The sequence below is a fragment of the Lygodium microphyllum genome, chromosome 1 (assembly GCF_053477565.2).
Source record: "Lygodium microphyllum isolate KBCC chromosome 1, Lygodium_microphyllum_v1.1.10, whole genome shotgun sequence".
NCBI lineage: Eukaryota > Viridiplantae > Streptophyta > Polypodiopsida > Schizaeales > Lygodiaceae > Lygodium > Lygodium microphyllum.
In genome coordinates this window covers 160905441-160927873 of record NC_141135.1, presented here as the reverse complement: position 1 = coordinate 160927873, position 22433 = coordinate 160905441, and the positions used below count along the sequence as shown (strand labels likewise).

General features: G+C 41.5%; 1 protein-coding gene across 1 annotated transcript in view; it reads left to right on the top strand.

Annotated features, from left to right (window-relative positions):
* LOC148041890 (transducin family protein / WD-40 repeat family protein) overlaps window positions 1-22036 on the top strand; it is a 164089-nt gene extending 142053 nt beyond the window's left edge. Inside the window, exons 19-25 of the mRNA XM_087698612.1 lie at window positions 7475-7533; window positions 7655-7748; window positions 7830-8073; window positions 20500-20589; window positions 20731-20867; window positions 21167-21229; window positions 21325-22036. Of these exons, the coding sequence (XP_087554738.1) occupies window positions 7475-7533; window positions 7655-7748; window positions 7830-8073; window positions 20500-20589; window positions 20731-20867; window positions 21167-21229; window positions 21325-21432 (795 nt within the window). The 3' untranslated portion in view covers window positions 21433-22036. The remainder of the gene's footprint in view (window positions 1-7474; window positions 7534-7654; window positions 7749-7829; window positions 8074-20499; window positions 20590-20730; window positions 20868-21166; window positions 21230-21324) is intronic.
* The last annotated feature ends 397 nt before the right edge of the window (window positions 22037-22433 follow it).

Genomic DNA, 22433 nt, shown 5'->3' with positions numbered 1-22433 from the left:
CTCGTTTAGTCCCTTCATGGAAAGTGGTGATTGAGAAGCCTTCCTGGCATCTAAGTGATGACCTCTTGCAAGGGAAGGGTAGCGACAAGCTACACCAATGTTCAATAGAATGGCATGGCTTGGGCGGATTTCTATTGCTGATGTGCTTTCTCTTGTGTGGCAAAGCTTGATGTCATTCTCGTCAATTTGAAGCATTTTTCATACCCCCAAAGGATATTGTAATTTATTGGAAACTATTACAATATCCTTGTGTGTTAGGCAAGTATTTACTGCTTACACCTGGATAGCCCCTATTGGGATTGGAGAACAAAATAATGGCTATTGTTGGATCATGCATCAATTAATCATATATATCATTTTCTTATTAGGGATTAGGTTTGGTTGACACATACGGGCAATTCCATTTGGGTTCTTTACAAAAGCAAAAGCTGGTGGAAATCCATAGTGATGGTGGGATGGCCTAATACAACCCCCTTCAAATGCAAAGTATTTATTTCGAGAATGTTGGGGGTTGTCTTCCTCTTGCTTTTGCTCTCCCAGGATGCAATATTTCCAACGGTTCTTGATTCTTCTAAATTGCAAGTGTGGAGAACTATCACCATCTGTTTATCTCTTGCCCAATTGCAAGAAAGATGAGGTCTCTTTTGTGTGAGGTCTAGTGTCATGTAGTGAGAACTATGATACATCTGTGAGATTGGGTTTTTGGAAAGACCAATTTGATAGATTTTGTGAGGCCACATGTGAAGGTTTTTTTCACTTTTTTGCATTTTGGGGGTTATTGACAAAAAGACTATCTAGAATGCATTCATTGTTTATTGTCATTTTGGAGTGTCTAGACATATTGGCTGACTGAGAATAGTTTAGCATTTAGCATTATATAGTATGCAAGCATCCTTTCTAGGGATGATTTGGTTTCCTAGCATGTTGCTATTTCTTGAGTTTCTTTTCTGGCCATATAGCTCACTTTTTTGTCTTGTACTTTACAATTCCATTAATTAATGCAATTAGCCTTTATGAAAATAAAAAAGAGATCTGAACTTTTAAATTTGAATGAGAAGCAAGCTGAGGGGAGAAATTTTTGTATGAGAGAATGTTTGTTTGTCTTGTTTTGTTTTTGGTTTTTTTTGGGGGGAGGGGGAGAGAGAGAGAGAGCATTGCGTAGAAAATAGGAAAGAGATATAGAGTCATATTAATGTCTACAAAAGGCCAGATCGGCCTATAAGACGAAAATGTTGAATTTGAAAGTTACGAAATTTTCCCAATTTCCAAAATAGCCGTCATTGAATGCTATGACTAAATGAATGGAGAATAAGAAATAGATAGCTGATGAATATAAAATAATGTCTAAACACAATGTGGAATTGCTTTGGGGTTACTCTCATCCCAATATATCTCTCATGGGTCTATCTAGCATAGAGAGGCTGAAGCGGCAAGATATGGTTCACCGATGAGGATGTGGTATCCTTTATATCTACACATAATGCCTCCTACAGAGACCTAGTTAGATTTGGAGAAGGGAGAAGACCTTTGTTTACTTGGAATGGCCTTTTTTGGTAGAGCTTATGCAAACAATAGGTTTTGGGTCATGTATGTCTTGGCTGATATACACTATTAGCAACAATGCCTCTTCACACATCATGTTGAATGGTGGCCTTACTCAACCCTTTGCCCTTGCAAGATGAGTCCAACAAGGATATCCTCTCAGCCCTTTATTTTTTAACTTGCTGTCCATCCGATTCTCACTTTGTTGTCTCATCTTGTTGAGACTGGGAAGTTGGCTGGTTTGTCCCTTCCTTTTGATCAACATTTTAGTGGGCAAGCGTTGGCTGATGACACGTTTATGATATTGAAATCTGACAGGGACAACCTCCATAAGGCATTTGAAGTTCTGGATTTGTTTGGTCATGCTTTGGGCCTTCATATTAATGCCACCAAATCATCATTGATCAAATGGACCAAATCGAATTTGCATGTGGATGTACAGCCTAAACAATTGCTACAATGGATTTTTGGAAAGTTGGACGCCAAGTTTCTCTATTGGAATTCTCAAGATTTTCATGTCCGCCTTAAAGTGGCACATGCTATTATGTTGCCCATGCGTACTTATTATTTGCCTCTTTTACCTTGGTTGAGGAGTACCCTTTGTGACCTTACCTGGCATATTCGTTTCATGCTATGGAAAAAGGATTTGGTGCATGTTGGTATTTCTAGGATATCCTGGAGCCATGTTTGTACTCCAAAGAACATGAGTGGAGGGACCGTCTTGGAGGTTGAGACTCACATGGTTGCTCTTTGGTCAGCGCTTAAAGCCATGTGTGTAGGCATCAGCTCTGGGTTTTGTTGCTCACTTTTTGCTAGAAGACCTTGGAGTTGTGCGCAGTAGTACTTAAAAGTGAGTGATGGCACATACTTAGTAATTCCCCACTCTCGATTTCTTCTTGTGTTTTATTGACCCATTTGATATGCTTATGGAAGGCACTCCTTCAAAAATGAGACTCTGTATCCACTAGAGGATAGATTGTATACTAATTCCTTGTAGATGGACTTATTGGTTGTATCTCGCTTGCTCTCATGGGAAGGGAAATAGAAAGTGTGTTCCAAGTTCAATGGTATGGTGTGTCGGGGACTAGTTTCTATTGTAGATGCAACTCTAACATCTCATAGCATGCTCATGTACGCCCACATACCCAAACAGGTTTTCCAGAGTCATCATGGATACCATGATTTGTGAGACATGATCTCCAGGATTTTGTAGGATTGCCACGCCTTCCCTACTCTTGATTTGGATCACCCTTGGCAAGATTGGAGGTTTGCGGGTCGGTTGTATCTACACCATGCTTTGGTCAATCAGATCTACCATCTCTTGATTAGGGATTGTTATTGATTGGTGGCCAAGGCCATTTTTTGTTTAGGGCTTACACAAAAGTAGGGAATGGTAGAAATTAACTATTATAGAAGGATGGCTTAATAAGATCCCATTCAATGCAAAGTCTTCCTTTGGAGAATGCTGATAGGTGGCTTGCCCCCTGCATCTGCGATCTCTAGGTTCCTTATTTCAAATGGTAATTGCTTCTTTTGTACTATCAGCGTGGAATCTTCCCGTCATAGATTCATCTCTTGCTCATTGGCCAGGAAGATCTGGTCCATGTCTGACATTTGGAGGGTTGTGGTGGGACCTTACCTTTGCCCATCAGATTGGGTCTTTGGCAAGGCCAATTATACTACTCCAGTGGAGCTGTTTATGAAAATATGTTTCATTTTCTTAGATTCTGGGGTTGTTGGCACAAGTGGGTCACATGGAATGCTTTCATGTTTGAATCTTCCTTCGGGGTTCAAGTTCATCTTGCTAGACTTAAACATCTTCATTGGCAACTGGATCTTGTTTGAGACATTGGTCTTCTCCCTAAGGAGGATTTAGTTCCTTGGCATACAACAATCTCTTTAGCTCAAGTGCCGTGAATCTTATACTTTTCATGTGATTACTAATATGATTACCCATTGAGAGAGAGAGAGAGAGAGAGTAAAAACGTCCAAAAAAAGCCAAAATGACCTATGAGACCATGAGTTACAACCATTTGTGATGATACAATTGTATCGGAGAACACTAAGTGTAGAAGAAAATCAACTAAATAAGTTACAATATGTATGTATGTGTGTATGCACACACACACACATAGAGTCTATAATGGGAGAGAGAGCTCTTATCCAACTGTCACAATAGTCTAAGCACCACCCACAAATGGTCAGAAACTATTGCCCAAATGTGTAGTTCAATGATCAGTTTTTGCCCTGGTGCGAACTACCACTAGATGCCATCGAATTAGATCTCATGTTATCAAACTATGTTGGATCGAACAAGATGGATTAGACTAGAAGTACTATCCATCAGATGTGGACAATGTTGGGCAAAGTTGCATGTACTTGCTCCCAAGTATTGGAGCTACCCATGACAAAACTTGGATGGGCCATAGAGAGACATTGCAAATCCTCCCAAAGTTGACGACGGTTTTGAGCTACATTGGGCTCAAGCCTCATACATTCCCACTAACCATAGAATTTTACACTCATAAATAATATTTACTACCAAGAATTTTCCATAAACATCCTTATGAAGTAATGATGGCTGCAATGAAGAACGAACAACCAGCATACCCTAGATCTGTGAGCAACATGATCACATAGGAAAAGAATCATGAATGTAATCCTTATATACATAGGTGGCAAGAGCCATTGAGTGTTGCTTGTGTTCCATTGGGCAGATCATATCCTAGTTACCCCAACACAAATAGTCCACATACTACTACAATCAAAAGGGGAAAATTTCACAGTCTTGGATCTTTTGAGATGTTAGGTATTGGAGCATAAGACACAATGGAAATAATATTTGCTATTGGTTGAGTTTGCATACAACAATACAATGCATAGCTCTACTAGCAAAGCTCCGCTTGAGATTGTTAAAGGTGATAAGAAGATTGCACTTGCTTTACAAACTAAAAATAAGATCTTTGAGGCTCATAAGTATGTGAATAGCATGGATGTTTCTTATGAGAAGGTAAAACAAGCACTTCAAAGAGATTAGGATAGGCAAAATGGGGCTGCTGATCATTATAGATGTGCATTGGAATTTGCAAAGGGTGATTGGATGCTTCTATGCTTTTAGAAAGCAAAGCTCAAAAGGATGAGGAGCATTTGTATTTGAAGATAAATATGTGATATTGTGGGTCATTTTAGGTGTTGGAGAAGATAAGTGATGTGGCTTATAGATTGAAATTTCCTTAGCATTGGAAGATACATAATGTCTTTTTCAATTTCTAAAGACCTTTCCATGGGGATGTGCCAAAGGATGTATTTGATGGCATTTTGCATGAGTTTGAGGAATAAGACGAGGTCTTGGCTCCAGAACAAATATTTACACGTAAAGGAAAGCTAAAGGTAAAAGTTTCTATGGGCTACTTGGTGATGTTTCAGAATTAATCACCTAAAGATGCAAAATGGATGGAGGGTGAGCTTGTAGATCATCCTCACATTTTGCAGGCTTACCTTAATGCACTTCAGTTGGAGCTGATGTTGGATCAAGCTTACTCAAACTCTACAAAGTAGAGAGTCTAGAGTGATGCCTAATTCTCAAGGGGGGGGTAGCACCTCCATTCTCTTGGGATGGACTAGCTTGGTTATGTAGTGACCTTAGATGTGCAACTTTGGTTTCATTCATGGTACTTTATGCAGACAATGTTTCTGCCTAGAGGATCACTTCTCCATGTACTAGTCTTTGTGGATTATTCTGCAGTTATATTTTGTTTACACCTGGGCTTTAAACCTTATCTTTGCACGAAATACATGAGATGTACATTTTGAATGTATTATGAGGGGCATGCAATACATCTTTGGTTTGTGGCACTGTTTATGCTCAGTTCTTGCATTATTTGGCTTGGAATGGTGAGGACATCTTTGGGTTTTGGCATGTTGGTTTATTGCCTTTGGTTCTTTAATAATAGTTATGATGTATCTATGTGGATTGTAATTTGGTATTGGTGGGTCGAACTCTAGCATGTAGAGGGCAGGAGCATGCTTAAACAATAACTGCAAATGTTGTTTGATGGTCATGCCACGTGTATTTCCAGTACTAAGAGATGTCTTTGTCTCACTTCAATGCAATGGAGGATGATTTCAAGGTTTCAAGCAGGAGATTTATCTCATAGGGTCATCCATTTTCAGCTTATCTCATTTGGACAATTAAGTTGTGCACATGTGTTGTGTACACCTGCGATTAAGTTGAAATTTGAGACATGGTGAAAGGCAAACCCTAGCTTGGGTAGTGGGGGACAATGGTAGAAGTTGTTGTAGATAGGTGCCGCTGGACGCCTAGGTCAGATTTGGTCCAAAGTCATTGGATTGCCCCTTGGAAATGACTTTCAATGTCAAAGGGGTTAGAGTAGTAATGACATATAATGTCTTGGACTAGGGTTTGTGAAAGTTCCAACACTTTGAGGTTCATAGAGGTTAGGTTATTCTTTGGCACTGCCAAGTATTTCTTCATTTTTAATGAATTATGCTACCTTAAATGCGAAGGATCCACTTAAAACAAGATCGATCACGTTCCTCATATATACATGTTTCCAAATCGCTCCAAGAATGAGATTTGTTCAAACATAGGCCTTTCATAGCAAGATCGAGCAGCAACGGCCCTTTGCAAAGTGTTTTAACTTTTCACATAACAATTTTGTTGAGCCACAATACATTGACCATGCCATGCACCATACTATATTCCTTGATAGTATTTAAGGATCCACTTCAACACTTCTCTTGCTTGAAATTCAATCGAGAGGATGAATCTTGCATGGGCAGGTTTGCCACTTGGCATTTAGCTGGAACAGATGCCATGCAAGGCTGGGAGAAGCCTTTTTGGGCAGTTTTGGGTGATTGGACAATAGAAGAGAGACCATTGGCAATAGGCCGATAGTTGTTCTATGTCCGTTGATAGCAGCTGAATCACCTCCAAGTGCTGGCAACGTGATTTTGGACACCCTTGGGAGTAGGCAACCTGATCGGGGATCTCTTCTTGGGCTGATGACTTGTCCTCTAGCATTAGACAAGGCATTGTGATTACCGCTGCTCGTTCTTCACAGCTCACAACTGATGAGCTCTCTCTCTCTCTCTCACACCCCGGGGGGGGGGGGGGGGGGGGGGGCGGGGGGGGGGTGGTGTGCTATTTTTAATGAATTATCCTACCTTTGATGCAAAGGATCCACTTAAAACAAGATCAATCAACGCTTCCAAATGAAGTTTCCATAGATTCCTGTATGGAGCTGAAAGTATGAAGTCTAATTTCTCAGTCAGTGATTGATGCGCAAGAACTCTTGCTTCAAACTCTATTTCTCATTTTTGCCTCTCATGATTGTGCAAGTACGGAGTCTGATTTCACTATACTTGAACTGGGAGCTACATTAAATACACTAGGAAAATAGAAATCTCCAGGTTCAAAAGAACTTATCATTTTGCTTTTTTTTTTAAAGTTTTAGTTTTGATTTGATTTGTTCTTGCAAATATGAAGTGTCTACAACTGAAACAGATGATAGTAGGCTTTTTAAAGTGACCATAGTTTCTTGTTAGATACTAATGGCTAGGATGTTGCAGTAATAGACTTCCCCGTGTTACATATTTTTTGATATAGAAGTCCCTTACAGGGGTGCTTTGTATTTTGCATTTTGCCTTGGGATATTTCGTTCCAAGGAGTCTTATTTGTAGAATTTTCTCTTCTCGCAAAAATAATGATGTTGCAGTAAGCAGAACCACAATTCACTTGTTTGCAAAATTTATTAACAAGTGACACTTCCTGATTTTGTAATGGTAAGTGGTATTTCACCACCATCTTTTAATAGTTGCATGATGTTGCAATGGAACTGGCAAAATGTTCTACTTAATTCGTATAACCAAGATCCTGCACTGATTGTAAGGGGTTTCTATTGTTTGGCAGGTTGACCCTAATAAAGAGCTTATAATTCTCACTTTGCTTTCCATCAATCATATGTTGAGGTAAGTAGACCACTCCCAGAAAATCAAGAACATAGACAGGAAATGGACATGTCATGATCAGCACAATTAATTTTGTCTGTCTTTAAGACCACTGAAATGTATCTTTCTTAAACATTCACAGAAATTTAGAGAGTTCAATTTGTTTCTTCGACAAGGATATTGCAGCTGCTGCCAATGCTGCTTTGCAGGCAGCATCACACCAGACACAACGAAAGGTAAAGTCATTAATGATTGCATTAGTTTTGACAGAAAAAACGTTTCAACTGCTTCAATGGAATGATTTGTTTCTCTGGCAGAGTCAAATTCAAGAATTTGTTGGTGTTCTGAAAGATTTGAAGGGAGGCTTTCTAAAAGAGATAGGTGGACTGATGAAAAATACAAAAGCAGGAAAAGATCTCTCTATTCAAACGAATGTGTATAGCACTACCCTTTCAGAGGTGTTTTCTTGCTTACCCTACACGAAAAGAAGTATAGAACCTCAGCTGGACAGGAACAATGAGCCTAATTCACCACAGGCAGCTTCTTTTGAGCTAGATATTGGTAAGAGAAATTATTGACTGCACAGTTATTGTTGAACTAACATGTTTCACAAGCAAACAAAAAAGCACCACAGTTAACCATTTATTGCAAAAATGGAGATAATGGTGCATCATAGTCATATGAATTGTTTCATCATCAATTCTTTCATGAGTTAGTATCTATCTGAAGATGACTCTTTGCTTCCCTCAAACCTGACTGAGGTTGTTAATTTCAACTCCTGTGAGTTTCAAACGAGCATTCTGTCAATCCAAGTGTTACTGCCAAATATTTACTGGCAATGCTAAGCTGTGGTCGTGGTTCATTGTTTCTTATTCGCAAAATGTAATTGAACCTGTGCAGCTCTTTCTGCTTTTCTCCTCTTCTGCTGGCATTTATCATTCCTCTGGTATGTGTTTTGTGTGGATGTTTTGTGCTTGTTTTGAATACCGTGCCTTGGAGCAGCTTCTCTTATATTTTTGATCTCATCTTCTAGTTCAGATACCCATTTGTTATAGTTTCTCCCCCTACAGCCAGTGTCTGTGTGAAATTTGAAGTTTCTGGATGAATCCTGCTGTATCTAGTTACAATGATGATTGACTCAACATATTTGGATGCCTGGAATGCCTTGAAGAGAGACATGGTTCACATACTGGGCATGCATTTTGTCCAGATATCTGCAAGTCTGAAGTTTCTTCTAACCTGGGATTGTCATGCCTCTGATGCACATCAAAATAGCATGCAGTTGGAAGCACCTGTTTCTCTGACTTGCAGATTTATCAATGGCTTCCTATGCCACAATTTGACTTCTCTATCAAGAGAGCCACATACACATCCATATTCTTGGCTTTATGCCTGCTCGTACATTAAAAGATAGAAGGAGATACAATCCTCACTCTTGGATCGAGTTGTCTGCTGAAATAAAAGAATCAGATTCTGCATAACTTCATCTTGCGCTGAATCGCATTCTTGATGCTCATATAGGAACGGAATTAATGCGAGCCATGTGGGCCCTCAAACACATTTTGATCCCTTCTGCAAGATGTGCACCTATGTTTGATGATGAGAAATTAATGGCATTTTTGAAGAAGAAAGCCATTCTTAGATGAAAGCTTGCAGTAGGAGTCACCGTCTCTCAATTATCCAAACTGGGTTCATTGATTTTCTCACAGGAGACTGAAATTGGCATGACCTTTCCTGCTTGCCAGTCAATGTCCATTTACTGCTTGCTTGGACACTCTCAACAAGTCATCTCTCTTTTCTTTTGTGAACAAGTTTCAGTTTTCTCTTTTTTCCCTCCCCCTTCAGTTCTCTCTCTCTTCACCTTACTGATAGGCCACATTTTAGCTCTCTCTCTCTCTCTCTCTCTCTCTCTCTCTCTCTGGGTAATTTATATTAATTACAAAAAGAAGTACATGAAAACAAGATTACAAAGCACAATGTGGCTCTAGGCCATCATATGTGCACCAGGTACAATAGTTACAATAGACACAGAAGGATGAGTATGCAAGAGGGACCCCGCGACTAAATAGACACATATGCTTAAGAATGCGGACAAGATTTGGCCACATGGGCTTGGGCCTCCACAGCCGAAGTCTCCAACACGCCGTCTTCAAAGAAATCTCCTAACACTGCAAAAGGGTTGGGCCTCTGTGGTGCAGACCATGAGGAGGAGGGTCCATTTGCAAGGTGGGAAGTACATCTTGGATGCTTACTCCCCATGGAGTAATGACACGACCAGTAGTATCAAAGGCAAGCTGAGCTGGAGGGTCACGGGTGCGTTGTGGCTGGTGCTGACTTTAGGGGGTTGTGGATCCTTAGCGATAGTAGGAACTTGAGCAGTTGGCACATCTGAGGATTTGTCTCAATGACACCAATAAGTACGGAGGAGGTCTGGTGAGGAAGAAGGGTGAGCAGGTACTGGAGGCACAGAAGTCTCATTGGCTTTTCCTTTATTGCATCAGGCTTCTGTCTATCCTTGTATCTCCAGATTTGAGGGAGCAGCTGGTTGCTAGGGTTTAGGTTGGTTGTCTTGAGTAATGTGTTGCTCAGCAGCACAGGGAAGCGCATTGTGGTTTTGATCCATGGGCTGGTCCACCAAGGTACTCTTTCAATCGGGACATTCTACCAAGAAGTGACCTAGTCAACCACAAGAGAAGCAATGTCCAGCAAAAGTACCCCATTTGAGTCGAAACAAAAGGGGCCCATACGGTTGTAGTTGAGAGGCAACCAGCTGGATTGTGTTCCATAGCATACAGAATAGATTTCTATTGGCTGCCTTTAGACTAGGCGGCACCAACACATGATCGATTGCAGCCATAGCATCCTTAAGGAGGGCCCAATAAATAGCTGGGCAGTGATCCACTTTCACCCACACTGGACATGTTTGCTTAAGCAAGCTTTGGAAATCAGCTAGTGGACACCACAAAACAATGTATACGGGGTTGGTGATGGAGAAGAAAATTGAGGGCCAAGGGAGAACGAAGTACAACCTCATAGAAGCCATGCTTACCAGCAAAAATCTCCTCCAAACCGTCACTTGTGTAGGGACCGGTTAGGCACAGAGATCGAGACAGACTGTCCTACGCGCAGTGAGAGAGAGAGAGAGAGTGAGAGAGAGCAGAGTAGAGAGTGAGCACGTTTCGATCTATCTCTGAGTATTCGCATGCCAAGAATGTGATTTGCATCACCAAGATCCTTCATGTCAAAGTTGCCATGAAGATTTTGCTTCAATGAATCCAAGGCATGAGTATCCCTGCCAGCAATCAGCATGTCATCAACATACAAAACCAAGATAATCAGGCTGCCATTTGTTGCCTTCTTGGTGTACAAGCAGTGATCTACTTAACTTCTATGAAAACCTTGGGACTGCATGAATGTATCAAACTTATGATACTATTCTCTTGGTGCTTGTTTCAGCCCATACAAACTCTTTTTGAGTTTATATACCAGTTTTTCCTTCCCTTGTTCAACAAACCCTTCAGGCTGCTGCTGTCACAACTCTATAGAAATAGAATTTGTATCATTTTTCATTAATTTGTCTATATAATGATTTATTAAATTTGTTTCCTTTGCACTAATTAGATATAAAGAAAAGTGCATTGGAGCTGGCCACTGATGAGTTATCATAGGTTATGGTGGACCCACGCGGTGGGTTAGAGAAAAGATAGTTCACACTTCCACCTATATGGCCCGATTGGGCGCCTATGACCAGAACTCACGCATATCAGGGTTAGACTCGCACACAGAAAGAATTGATGCCTTGAAGTGTAGGCTAGATCCGCGAGAACAGACAGTTACAATCAACAAGATGGCATGATCATGAAATGCTTGTACAATGTGCATGTGTGGGCTGAAAGCTTGAACTGCACATTTCTTCGCATAGGAAAGTCACATGAAGATTCTGATACCGTTTTTGCGATGTACACGGAAAAAGCTTTCATATGACACCCATATTGGGGGATCCCTAAATTTTAGGAGCCTCGAATTATCCTAAAAATGCTAGTCCTAAAAAATAGGGATGTCATTCTAAAAATAGTAAATTCTGTACTCTTACTGTGCTTACTAAATTTGGTTGTTTCTATTCTTGACAGTATTCAGCCCAAAAAGGAAGGCCATAGAGAAGAGACGAGTGTCAAGACACTTGTCACACAAGTTTCCAAGTGTCCCACCACTTGTCACATCTCATGACATGTGGCTGGACACTTGTCTTGTGCTACTCCACTTTCCCCTTTTGTACTAGCTCTTCCCTCTTCTATAAATAAGAGCTCGTTTTCCTTCATTCAGCATCATTTTTCTTTGCTGTAAACTCATGTATAGCACCCACAAATAGCTAGAAACTGGCCCCATCCATCCCCATCATCATCCCCCACTTCTCCTTTATCAAATTCCTCCATATTCCCTCTTCTATCATTGCTGTTTTACAAGACAGCAAGCCTGTAAGTTCATTACAGCACCTCCTTCTCGAGCTCTTTCTTCCATTTTAGCAACAAGAAGCAAGCCCTATCCATGTACTACTGATCAACGATGGAGAAAGGCTGATTTCCCCTCTTTCTTCTCTCATACTGTAAAGAAATCAGTTCTTATCATTGCATAATAGATAATGCATGTGTGTTTGTACATCTTTGCATGATCTTGTGAGAGTGAGAATTACTTCTCCTCACTCTCAGGTTGATTGTAACTGAGCTCTTCCCTAAGGGACTTGGGTTGAGCAGAAATACATTCCTTCGGGGGGGGTTGCCCATCTTCAATCCTTAATCTTATCTCCATTATTTTTACATTTTCATGGCTGTAATTTTGTGAGTAATTTTCATTTTCAGCTTTAAGTGTTCATTCTCTTTTATATTAAATCTCGAAAACAAGCGAATATCATAATTGTTAAGCATACTATATTGTTCGGGGCGTTTACAGCTGCATATATACGTCTTCATACAGATCACCATGTAAAAACGCAGTCTTTACATCCATCTGTATGAGCTCCATATCCTCAACTGCAACCAAGCCCAAAATGGTTCTCAATGTAGTCATCTTGACTACAGGAGAGAAAATCTCATCAAAGTCAATTCCATGTTCCTGCTTGTATCCCTTTGCAACCAATCTTGCTTTGTACTTTGGTGAGGAACCAAAAGTAACCTTCACTTTGTAAAACCATTTGCATGGAAGGGTTTTCTGACCTTTAGGCAACTGCACCAAGTCCCAAGTGCCATTTTTTTCAAGAGATTCCATCTCTGACAATATGGCTTTATATCATTTCTTGCTTTCCTGTCTGTCCATTGCTTCCTTGAAGCAAGACGGTTCACCACAATTTGTCAACATGACATAATCAGCTACATTAATTGCACCAGAAACAAATCTATCACGTTATCTAGTAGCCCTAGACGATCTCCTAACCCAATGGTCATTGTTTGCTGGTTGTTCCTGCAAATTTCCATTTTCAGCATACTGTCCTAGCATTTCAACTTGCAAATCAGCATTAGCAGCTTGCTGTCCTGGCTGCTCCTGCACATGTAATGACTCATTTTTATGGGCAATAGCTGGCTAATCATTTCCAGCATCATTTCCTGCATTTACAGGTTCATTTACAGCATGTATTTGCTGCTGTACAATGGGCACATTTTGCTATCCAAAAGGTATTTCTTCTCGTAAGACAACCCTACAGATCTCCTCAATCTTTTCGGGTTGTTTGTGCATGCAATCTTCTCGGAAGATAACGTCATTGCTGCGTACTACTTTCCTTTTCTCGGGATCCCACAGTCTATACCCCATTTCACCCTCGTCACCATATCCTAGGAAAATGCATTTATAGGACTTTGGCTCAAGTTTGCTGCGTATTTTTTTACGAATGTGCACAAAAGCCTCACAACCAAACACTTTCAGATGAGCATATGAAGGTGGCTTGCCCGACCACGCTTCTTTGGGAACTCCCCCCCCCAAAGACCTGTTTGGTGACCGATTAATTAAGTGAACGGATGTCATAACAACCTCTGCCCAAAAATCATGGGGTAATGCAGCGTGAGACAGCATCGTACGGACCTTACCCTGTATGGTCCGATTCATACGCTCTGCAACTCCATTTTGGGGCGGATTATGAGGGGCAGTGAGATCCCTCTTTATCCCTTTGCTGTTACAAAATGCCTGAAAGGCCTTGGACACATATTCCCCACCATTGTCAGAGCGAAGACACTTAAGTGTCTTATCTATTTGATTTTAAGCCAATGCCAAGAACTTTTTAAACTTATCAAGCACTTCATCCTTGCTACGAATGGGATAAACCCATACCTTCCATGTAGCATCATCGACAAAGGTGACAATATTTCTTTCCCGCTAAAGATAATCCTGGCATTTAACATACATCCGAATGTACTAACTCTAGAGGAGACGATTTCAAAGAGAGAGGCTTTTTGTGAGACGTTTGTGCATGTCTGCCATAAATACAATGATCACAATGCTCAAAATCAGCATAACAAAGACAATGCAAGTAACCCAAACGAGAAAGCACTTTCATTCCTGTTTGACTCATGTGTCCCAACCGGCCATGCCACAAAGAAACGCTTGGCTGCTCGGTCACGGCAACAACATGGTCACGCACACTAGATAGATGAAGTGGATACAAAGTATCACTCTTGCAACCTCTGGCAATAATCCTAGATCCCTTACAGATCTTCCATTTTCCATCACCAAAGGTGGTATGAAAACCATCATTATCTAGCTGCCCTGTGCTAATTAAGCTTTTCTTGAGTTGAGGTACATGCCGTATATGCTGAATGTAAAGACAGAGCCATGCTGAAACTGTAACTACACATTGCCAATACCTGCAATCTCACATGCATAGTTATCCCCAAGATGGACAATACCATGTCGACCTCCTGTATAGGCGGAAAACCTTTCATGATGAGGAGTGACATGAAAGGAAGCACTTGGATCAAGAATCCAGGTATGCATGTCATCATTTGTATCTGCAAGTAAAGCATGTGCACCAAAGTGTGAAGAGACAAAGAGTACATCACTCCCACTGTCACTGTCATGAGTGACTACATTTACCTCTTCAATTTTTACATTAATCTTCTTAGGTTGACTGTCCTTCTTCTCTTCCTTGCTATCATCTGTCTTCTTGCCTTTTCCTTTCTCTTTCTTCCATTTGTAGCAGTCACATTTAAAGTGACCCTTCTTGCCACAATGATGGCATTCAATATCTTTGCCACGTGATTCACTGCGTCCCTTGCCATCATATTTGCCCTTTTGCTGTGATCTTCCCCTAGTATGCAAAGCACTAGAAGACTTACTGGATGCATTGTTTTGCCGATTCATCTCTTCCATAAGTAGAGCACTCTCTACATCAGCATACAAAAGGATTACATTAGAATTGCTCATAGCAGTCCTGAATGTATCCCAACTCTCTGGTAGAGTGCAAAGCAAGAAAGTAGCCTTAAATTTCTCATCAATCATGAACTTCAAGTGAGTAGACATTGTTGTACCCTCTTTCATACGGAAATCCATAAGCTTTTTCAGCCAATACACTTTGCTTGCAGCACTCTTTTGTGCATACAGTTCTTCCAGTCTAGTCCATATAGCATATGTAGAATCCAAACCTTCGATGTTGAAGAGCAAGGCATCAGAAATCGATAGCTCTATGGTTGAGCGTGCTAGCTCATTTAACTCATCCCAATCATCCTGATCCATGTATGCGGGCTTTGCCCCTTTGGTTTTGATCGGCTTTGCCTGCTTCTTTTGTAACAGGATTTGGTAGCACTGCTTTTGCCAAACTGCAAAATTATGTGTGCCTTCAAGCTTCTTTATGTGCATCAGATTACTGCTGTCATTGCTGCCAGTCATGATTTTCAGCCCAAATGTGACCAAAAAACCAGCAAGTGCAGGTCCAAGCTGTCACCCAAGTGACCAAGGTACAAACAAGTACCAATCAGCAATAAATGACCACGCAGAAGCACAGATTTCAGATCTGTAATTAAATTTTCAGAAGCACCCAATTATGTGCTACAGCATTATCCAACTGATTACAGTTGTTCCAAGGGCATATGCATCACATTACATGAGAAATATCAAAATTTCAGCTGCAATTTCTGTTGTACATGTATCCACGGGTATAAAATTTGACACGAACAGTCAAAAGTCCCAAAATTTTGTGCGCAAAGCATCAAACACACATCTGCATTTCCTCTGTCATGCATAGGACATGCCAGTTTTGTCAAAATAGAGCAATTTCAGCAAAACCCCCAAATTTTACCAAATGTTGATGTCCAAATTGCGCAGAATTCAACCTGCATGTACATAAAATGACCAAATGCTACACAAATATTTCCAGACTGCAAAAGCCCCAAATTGCACGGGGCCCAATGTGCATTAATGTCAAGAAATTGGGTAAATTTCAGCCCAATTTGTGCATGTTCATGAAAAGCCCCAAATGTTGGGGACAAAATGTCACAAATTCCTGCAATTTCTAAGACAGATTTGCTTGTCCTGCATCAAATTCCCCAAATTTTTTCACCAGCAGGCATCCCCCTACAAGTGGTAGGTAGAGTAGGCGGCGCTCCACCTGGGACCCTCTTCACCGTACAAAAGGGGGGGCGTTTGGATCTTGACAAAGGGCAATAGGATGAGGGGGTAGCTGCCCTTTCATAGAGGAGGATCCGGGTGATTGGCCTTCAGGGGAAGACATGGCGGCTAGACCCTTTTGTCTTTTGGCAAGATCTTAGGGAGTGGCGCCTTTGGATGTGGGAGGGCAGACCACTTGATGAGCTAGAGTGGGATCCGGGAGAGTGGCTATGGCCGGCCACTGCGGTCACCGAGAAGCCATCGAGATTCGTGGAGTACTTTGCCAGGATTGGCAAACATGTACTAATACAGGAGGATATGGATTGGGCGACGTCATGTAGCAGGCACTGGGCGGAGCACAGCATCACGGAGCCTTTCTAACGAACCTTTTGGCACCGCCTATGGGATAGTTGGAGGCCGAGGAGGGTATCGTATTTCTTATGGCTGGTGCCACATGGAGGCTTGGCGGTGGGAAGCTGGCTTGCCGAGATGCAGGAGGGAGGTTGCAAGCGCTGTACACAGCATCCTCTAGAAACCCCAAAGCACTGCTTTGGTCGTGTGAGACGGCGCAGCTCATGTGGAGAGATGCATGCCACTTCCTTTGCCGTATAGCACCCAGCCTTAGATGTATCTCATGGGGAGCTTTCTGTTGGCAAGCAATCAGCCAGCGCTGTCACCTTTTGTATGAGGCTGGGATACAGGACACGATATTCATTATCGAGGCAGGGTCACGCGTAGTGGTCGGTTTGGAGGCTCTAACCATCCGTCAGGTACTGGAGCCCACAGTAGACCCCTCTGAGGTATGGGAGATCATAGGGAGTCTTATTGGTTGGCATATCTGGAAGGCGCGGTGTCAGGAGGCTTTCGGCGGAGAGACTTTCAGTACATGCGACCTTAGCAAAGCTCTGGACCTCCATCATCCACTCCCTCCGCAGCCGATGGGAACAGGTGCAGGGCGAGTCAAGGGCTCGTCAGGAGCTCTGATGTCATTTCATGCACACTTGGGGCGGACAGGACCTGTTTTTTGTTATGCAGGTAGGCAGCCCTAGATGTCGATACACCCCCCCCTCCATGGCTCCTTGCCCCCATCCCCCCCAGATTGCCTTGAGAGGCTTGTATACATGATGTTTTTGTAACTTTCATCAGCTCCAGCTAGTCTATTGAGCATGAGCACTCCATTGTAGTCAGTTTTTTTTTTAGTAATATAATCAGACACATTTCACTTGCAAAAAAAAAAAGTACACCTAGACTTTGTGGGGTGCAAGCATGACAACATGTTTTGTTTCAAACATAATGCTGCCAACATGTCCCATGCTTGAGGCTCTGGACCATTCATCACATAATGTGATGTAGCATTAGCTAAACATTCACGGATATTAAAAATCTTTCAAAAGGAAACATATGAAAGTACATGCTGATCTACGTCCTTTGAAACCTAAATAACATTCAAGCCAACATGTTGCATGCTCTTTATTGGCTCAACAAGTTTCACTTGTTACATTCGTTGTTGTGCTGTATGTTAAATAGCCACATCTCACTGCTGTTGTCGAACCTCTGCCTAAGGACACTCTGAAACAGAATTTCCCAATTGTCCACATCTAAAGAAATGGCCTACAAATGTACCCCATTTCAACTCATATCACAGTTTTTATCCCCCTAAGCTTCAAGGCACAACCTATTGGATCTAGGCTTACCAATATCCCATAACATACAAGCCCTATCTTGATTGCAAGCATAGTTTGTTCCTTGTTATCACCACCCAAACTATAATGGAACATATAAGCTTTGGGTGATGATAACGAGGAACAAACTATAGTGGAACATACAAACCCTATTTTGATTGCAAGATCAGTGGAAGGTATCTTCCACTATGTTATGTTCATTGGTTATCACTGAAGCTGCCTCCAGCCATGCCTGTGCACATCCAATCATGGGAACTTGACCTATGAAATAGAAAGTAACATCCCTGTCATGAAAGTCAACTATCTACGACACCACCAAATTCGCACCTAAGACTGCCTCCACATCATCTCCTTCAGGTAAAGAAACTACCTTTGCCAAATTGCCCTAAACATAGTAGTCCTACATAATAACATTTGCATGGGATACATGTAGACAAAGCCACATGTCCTTCATGTGCTGGGGAATCGACGACGACATGTGTATCCGAATCCCTCATTCGCAGCCCCTCTTGCATCAACTTTTGACACTTACCAACATCCTTTCCTTCAGTCTCAAAATCCCCTCCCTAAGGACCCTCATCTTGGGCAATCATGATCCTTATTGATATCAGAATCCAAGTATTGTTCAACAAAGACTAAATCAATTCCATTCTCAGCAGTCGTCTCCCACATTTTGGACCCTACACATATGATGCTATTTTTAGGTGTGTTGTTGCACATCTCACACAATAACTCTGATGGTCCCAATAGCTCTAAAGGGAGAGTAAAACCCCTGCAGGGCCGGTGAGCTCTCCTCTTTTGCCTCCGCCTATCATTGAAGCTGAGAAGAAAATTGCTGCCCCAGTTCTATATTGTGTGATCATGCACACTGTGTTCACCTTAGCTTGTTGCATGCTACCTCATAGCACCAACTTGTCATCTCAGCTTACACACACACCCCACACTTGCTGCACGTGCACACACATCTTCACTGACACGCACGTGTGTGCTCCCATGCACACACCCCAACATCCACGCCCACACAAACACACAATCATTTAATCATTGTCATCATCATAACTTTTTGTGGCACATCTTCAATTGAGATTGCAACAGGAAGCTTCCTACAGTCATGGAGGATGTTCTCTTATTACTTTTGGATTTCAAGCACAAGTATAGGCAGCATCCCAAAGGCTTTACTTCCCACATGTTGATGAAGAATCATTCATTGTGGCAGCTCTTCAAGCTTGGTTAAAAGTTATGCAGAGGCAACCTCTAGAGCTTTGCACCACCACTGCACCCCCATACACCACCACAACCAAACACCCCCCCCCCCCCCAAAAAGAAAAAAAAAACACATCACACACACCCCACCACCCCCCCTCCCCCCAATTTTACAATTGTTCCCAGAACTATAGGCATGTTTTCTCTTCACTTCTATCTCTGCTCCTTCAAAGGAAAATGGTGGAATGTGATGAGATCAGCATCCACTCATGGCTGGCTAACTGGATAGCTTATTTTAACCTGTATGCATTCAGTGGTGTTGTGCACTAGGATAAATACAAATCATTTTATAAGCCCTAAATGTGGGCTGATGTTTGATCTGTTTTTCAGCAATGTGCTATGTTGAATACCAATTTGAAAGGTCTGGGAAAATATTTGGGGCCCCCCCCCAAAAAAAAAAAAAAAAAAAAAAAACACACCACACACCTCACCACCCCCCTCCCCCCAATTTTACAATTGTTTCCACAACTATGGGCATGTTTTCTCTTCACTTCTATCTCTGTTCCTTCAAAGGAAAATGGTGGAATGTGATGAGATCAGCATCCACTCATGGCTGGCTAACTGGATGGCTTATTTTAACCTGTATGCATTCAGTGGTGTTGTGCACTAGAATAAATACAAATCATTTCATAAGCCCCAAATGTGGGCTGATGTTTGATCTGTTTTTCAGCAATGTGCTATGTTGAATACCAATTTGAAAGGTCCGGGAAAATATTTGCGCCCCCACCACCGTGCGCTTGCCCAAAACCCCCCTCCCCCCCGGGGGGAAAAGAGAAAAATCCATGCTTACTGACAAGACTTCAAGGACTTTTTAAAGGCCTCAGATAAAACCCAAGCACTACTCTATGTGCACTATTTGTTTAGGTTATAAGTCCTACTGTACATTGGAAACATCAAGGTTTGCTGAGTAGAAAAGATGCCTGGCCCCTGGTAGCCTGGAGCTGAAATTTCAGCTTGCAGACATTAGGTAAAATAATATTCCATGCATCACCATCTTGCACCTTAATACCTTGGTGGGCTTCTGTGTCTTAGTTGTTTAGGCTGAGCTCTTTTTCCAATTGCTTAGAAATAAAATATGAGAACTTTCACTTTTCTTCAATTTTCTTTTTATTTCAAGATTGAGATTGTTGCTCGTGCAAAACAAGACATTCAAGGTTGGAAATTGAAGTAATGAACTCATGTCATTTATATGCTATTTCAAATGTCATATCGATGATGTTGAAGACAGAAAGGTCTACATTGACATGCAGATAAAACTTTTGCTCAGATGCAGAGTGAACATACTATGAGCTATCTCATCTCCTAGGCATATGCATACCTCTGCTGAATGTCTAAAGAATATCTGTGCTTGGTTACTAGTAAATATCTGTGCATCAGGACCAGATAGCTGAATCAGTCTATGTGATGTCTTTGGACAGTCTAGGTAACTGTCTCTGAACTTTTGTTTCTCATATAGATGACATTCACATTGATGATGAAGAGCTCACCTCCAAACCAAGCAATCCCAAGTCACCAGCTGGAGAGACGCTTCCTACAAGCCAAAAAGGTTTATGTTATGTTTGTCCAAATTTGTCTAAATGTGTTATGACTTATGCAAGTCAAGTACCAGTAAGGCTTGTAATTAGATTTCAATGTTCCTTCAAGTGCCGAAGTACAGGCTTTAATAGTTTTCAGCATTTCTGTTTAGATCGTACAGGGAAAGAGATACAGTCAGATAGTTTAGATGATAGGGAAAAACTTCTTGGTGTGGAGGGGGATGCAAGCAAGCCACTAAGGAGGACTGCTGAAGAAATAAAGGCAAAATATGGATACGTTTCAAAAAGGGTAATGTTTCAAATCATCCTGAATCAATCAAAATTCAAAACTAACCATTTTGGGGCTGTTTTTTCCTGGTTAATGAGTGTTCACAGAAAACCACTTAATTTCCCAAATTCTGGTTGAAATTCAAGTCTCTTTTAATGAAAACGGACTAGTTTTTGAAAAGTTTAGTCATAAAACCAACTAATGTCACACTGTTTTCCCCCAAAACCGGTCACATTTCAACCTCTTCCTTTTCTTCATTGGATGGGAGAAAAGTCTTCTGTGAACACTGGGTTGAAGTTATCTTTTGTGGTGGGTGGCAGGATGTTTCTGGCGCAGCTGGCATGGCCAGAAACAAATTGCTGGAGCGACAAGAAAAGCTTGAGGTTTGTGAAAGTGGTTCTTTAAGGAATTACTGTTGTCACCTTTTCTATACGAATCAATTAAGTATGAACAAACAAGCTGTTTTGTTTGCTACCAGGCTCTTAGCAAGAGGACACAGGAAATGCAAGAAGGGGCAGAGAATTTTGCAGCAATGGCAGCAGAGTTAGCTAAGGCCATGGAGGGAAGAAAATGGTGGCAAATATGAGATGTTGCTTACATAGAGACTGCTATATCTGACAATGCCCTTGCATGAAACATTGTGGCCTGAAGCATGTGAGAGTGTTTTGAGTGTGTCGCTGTTGTGATGTGCCAAAAGCCCAAATGTGGCTGTAGGCAGAATCCAGATGAGCAAGGTGCAGAGGAGCTCTTCATTGTTCCAACTATATATTACATGAGAGAGATTGAGGGAAGGACCAACTGTCATTCAGTTGGCTACCTTGTATTCATTAGTTAGGCTGACATAAGAACTGCTACATCGTTTTTGTTGATGTAGCCAAAAGCCTGCATGTGGCTATGGGCAAACTACATAAATTACCTCATCATGATTCTCAGATGTATTCAAGGGACTCTTACATTGTGCATTAACATAAATCCATCCATCAATTGAGCTGACTAGCTTTCCTCCAGTTTGCCACTTTGTATTCTCTCGTTAGGGTGTTTTACCACGAGCATGCGAACACTTCGAGTGCAGAAAAGCCTTGTCCCATAGATGCAAAAGAGGCCCAAGTGAAGAAAACGATCATCTAACCAGAAGAAAACTGGCGATATCTTGTCTGAGCTGACCAAGCTAATGAAGCAAGTCGTAACATTTCACCAAGCAGTCGTGTCTGAACATTGCATCTCTATATGATGCAATAATCAGAAAACATGGTCATTCTGTTGATTTATGTAGTAAACTATGTTCAGTGATTGGTAGTAGTTGGTCGGTGAAAATGCTTCGTTTGACTTCTTACAAACGTTTTGACAGGTAGATAAAGTCTTTCGTTTGTATTCATTCATTACCTTCTTATCAACACTTCTGCAAACTTTAAGGCTGTAGGATGTTCTCATTCTCTATCTACACACTTGGTACACTTTGCACTTTAACCTTAGAAGGGCAGATTTCAACATAGCAGGTCTTCATGGACTCCCACAAACCTTTTGATATATTCTAAGAGCTTATCACTTCAGAGTATTGGAGCACCTTTAGATATGCCATTGAGCACA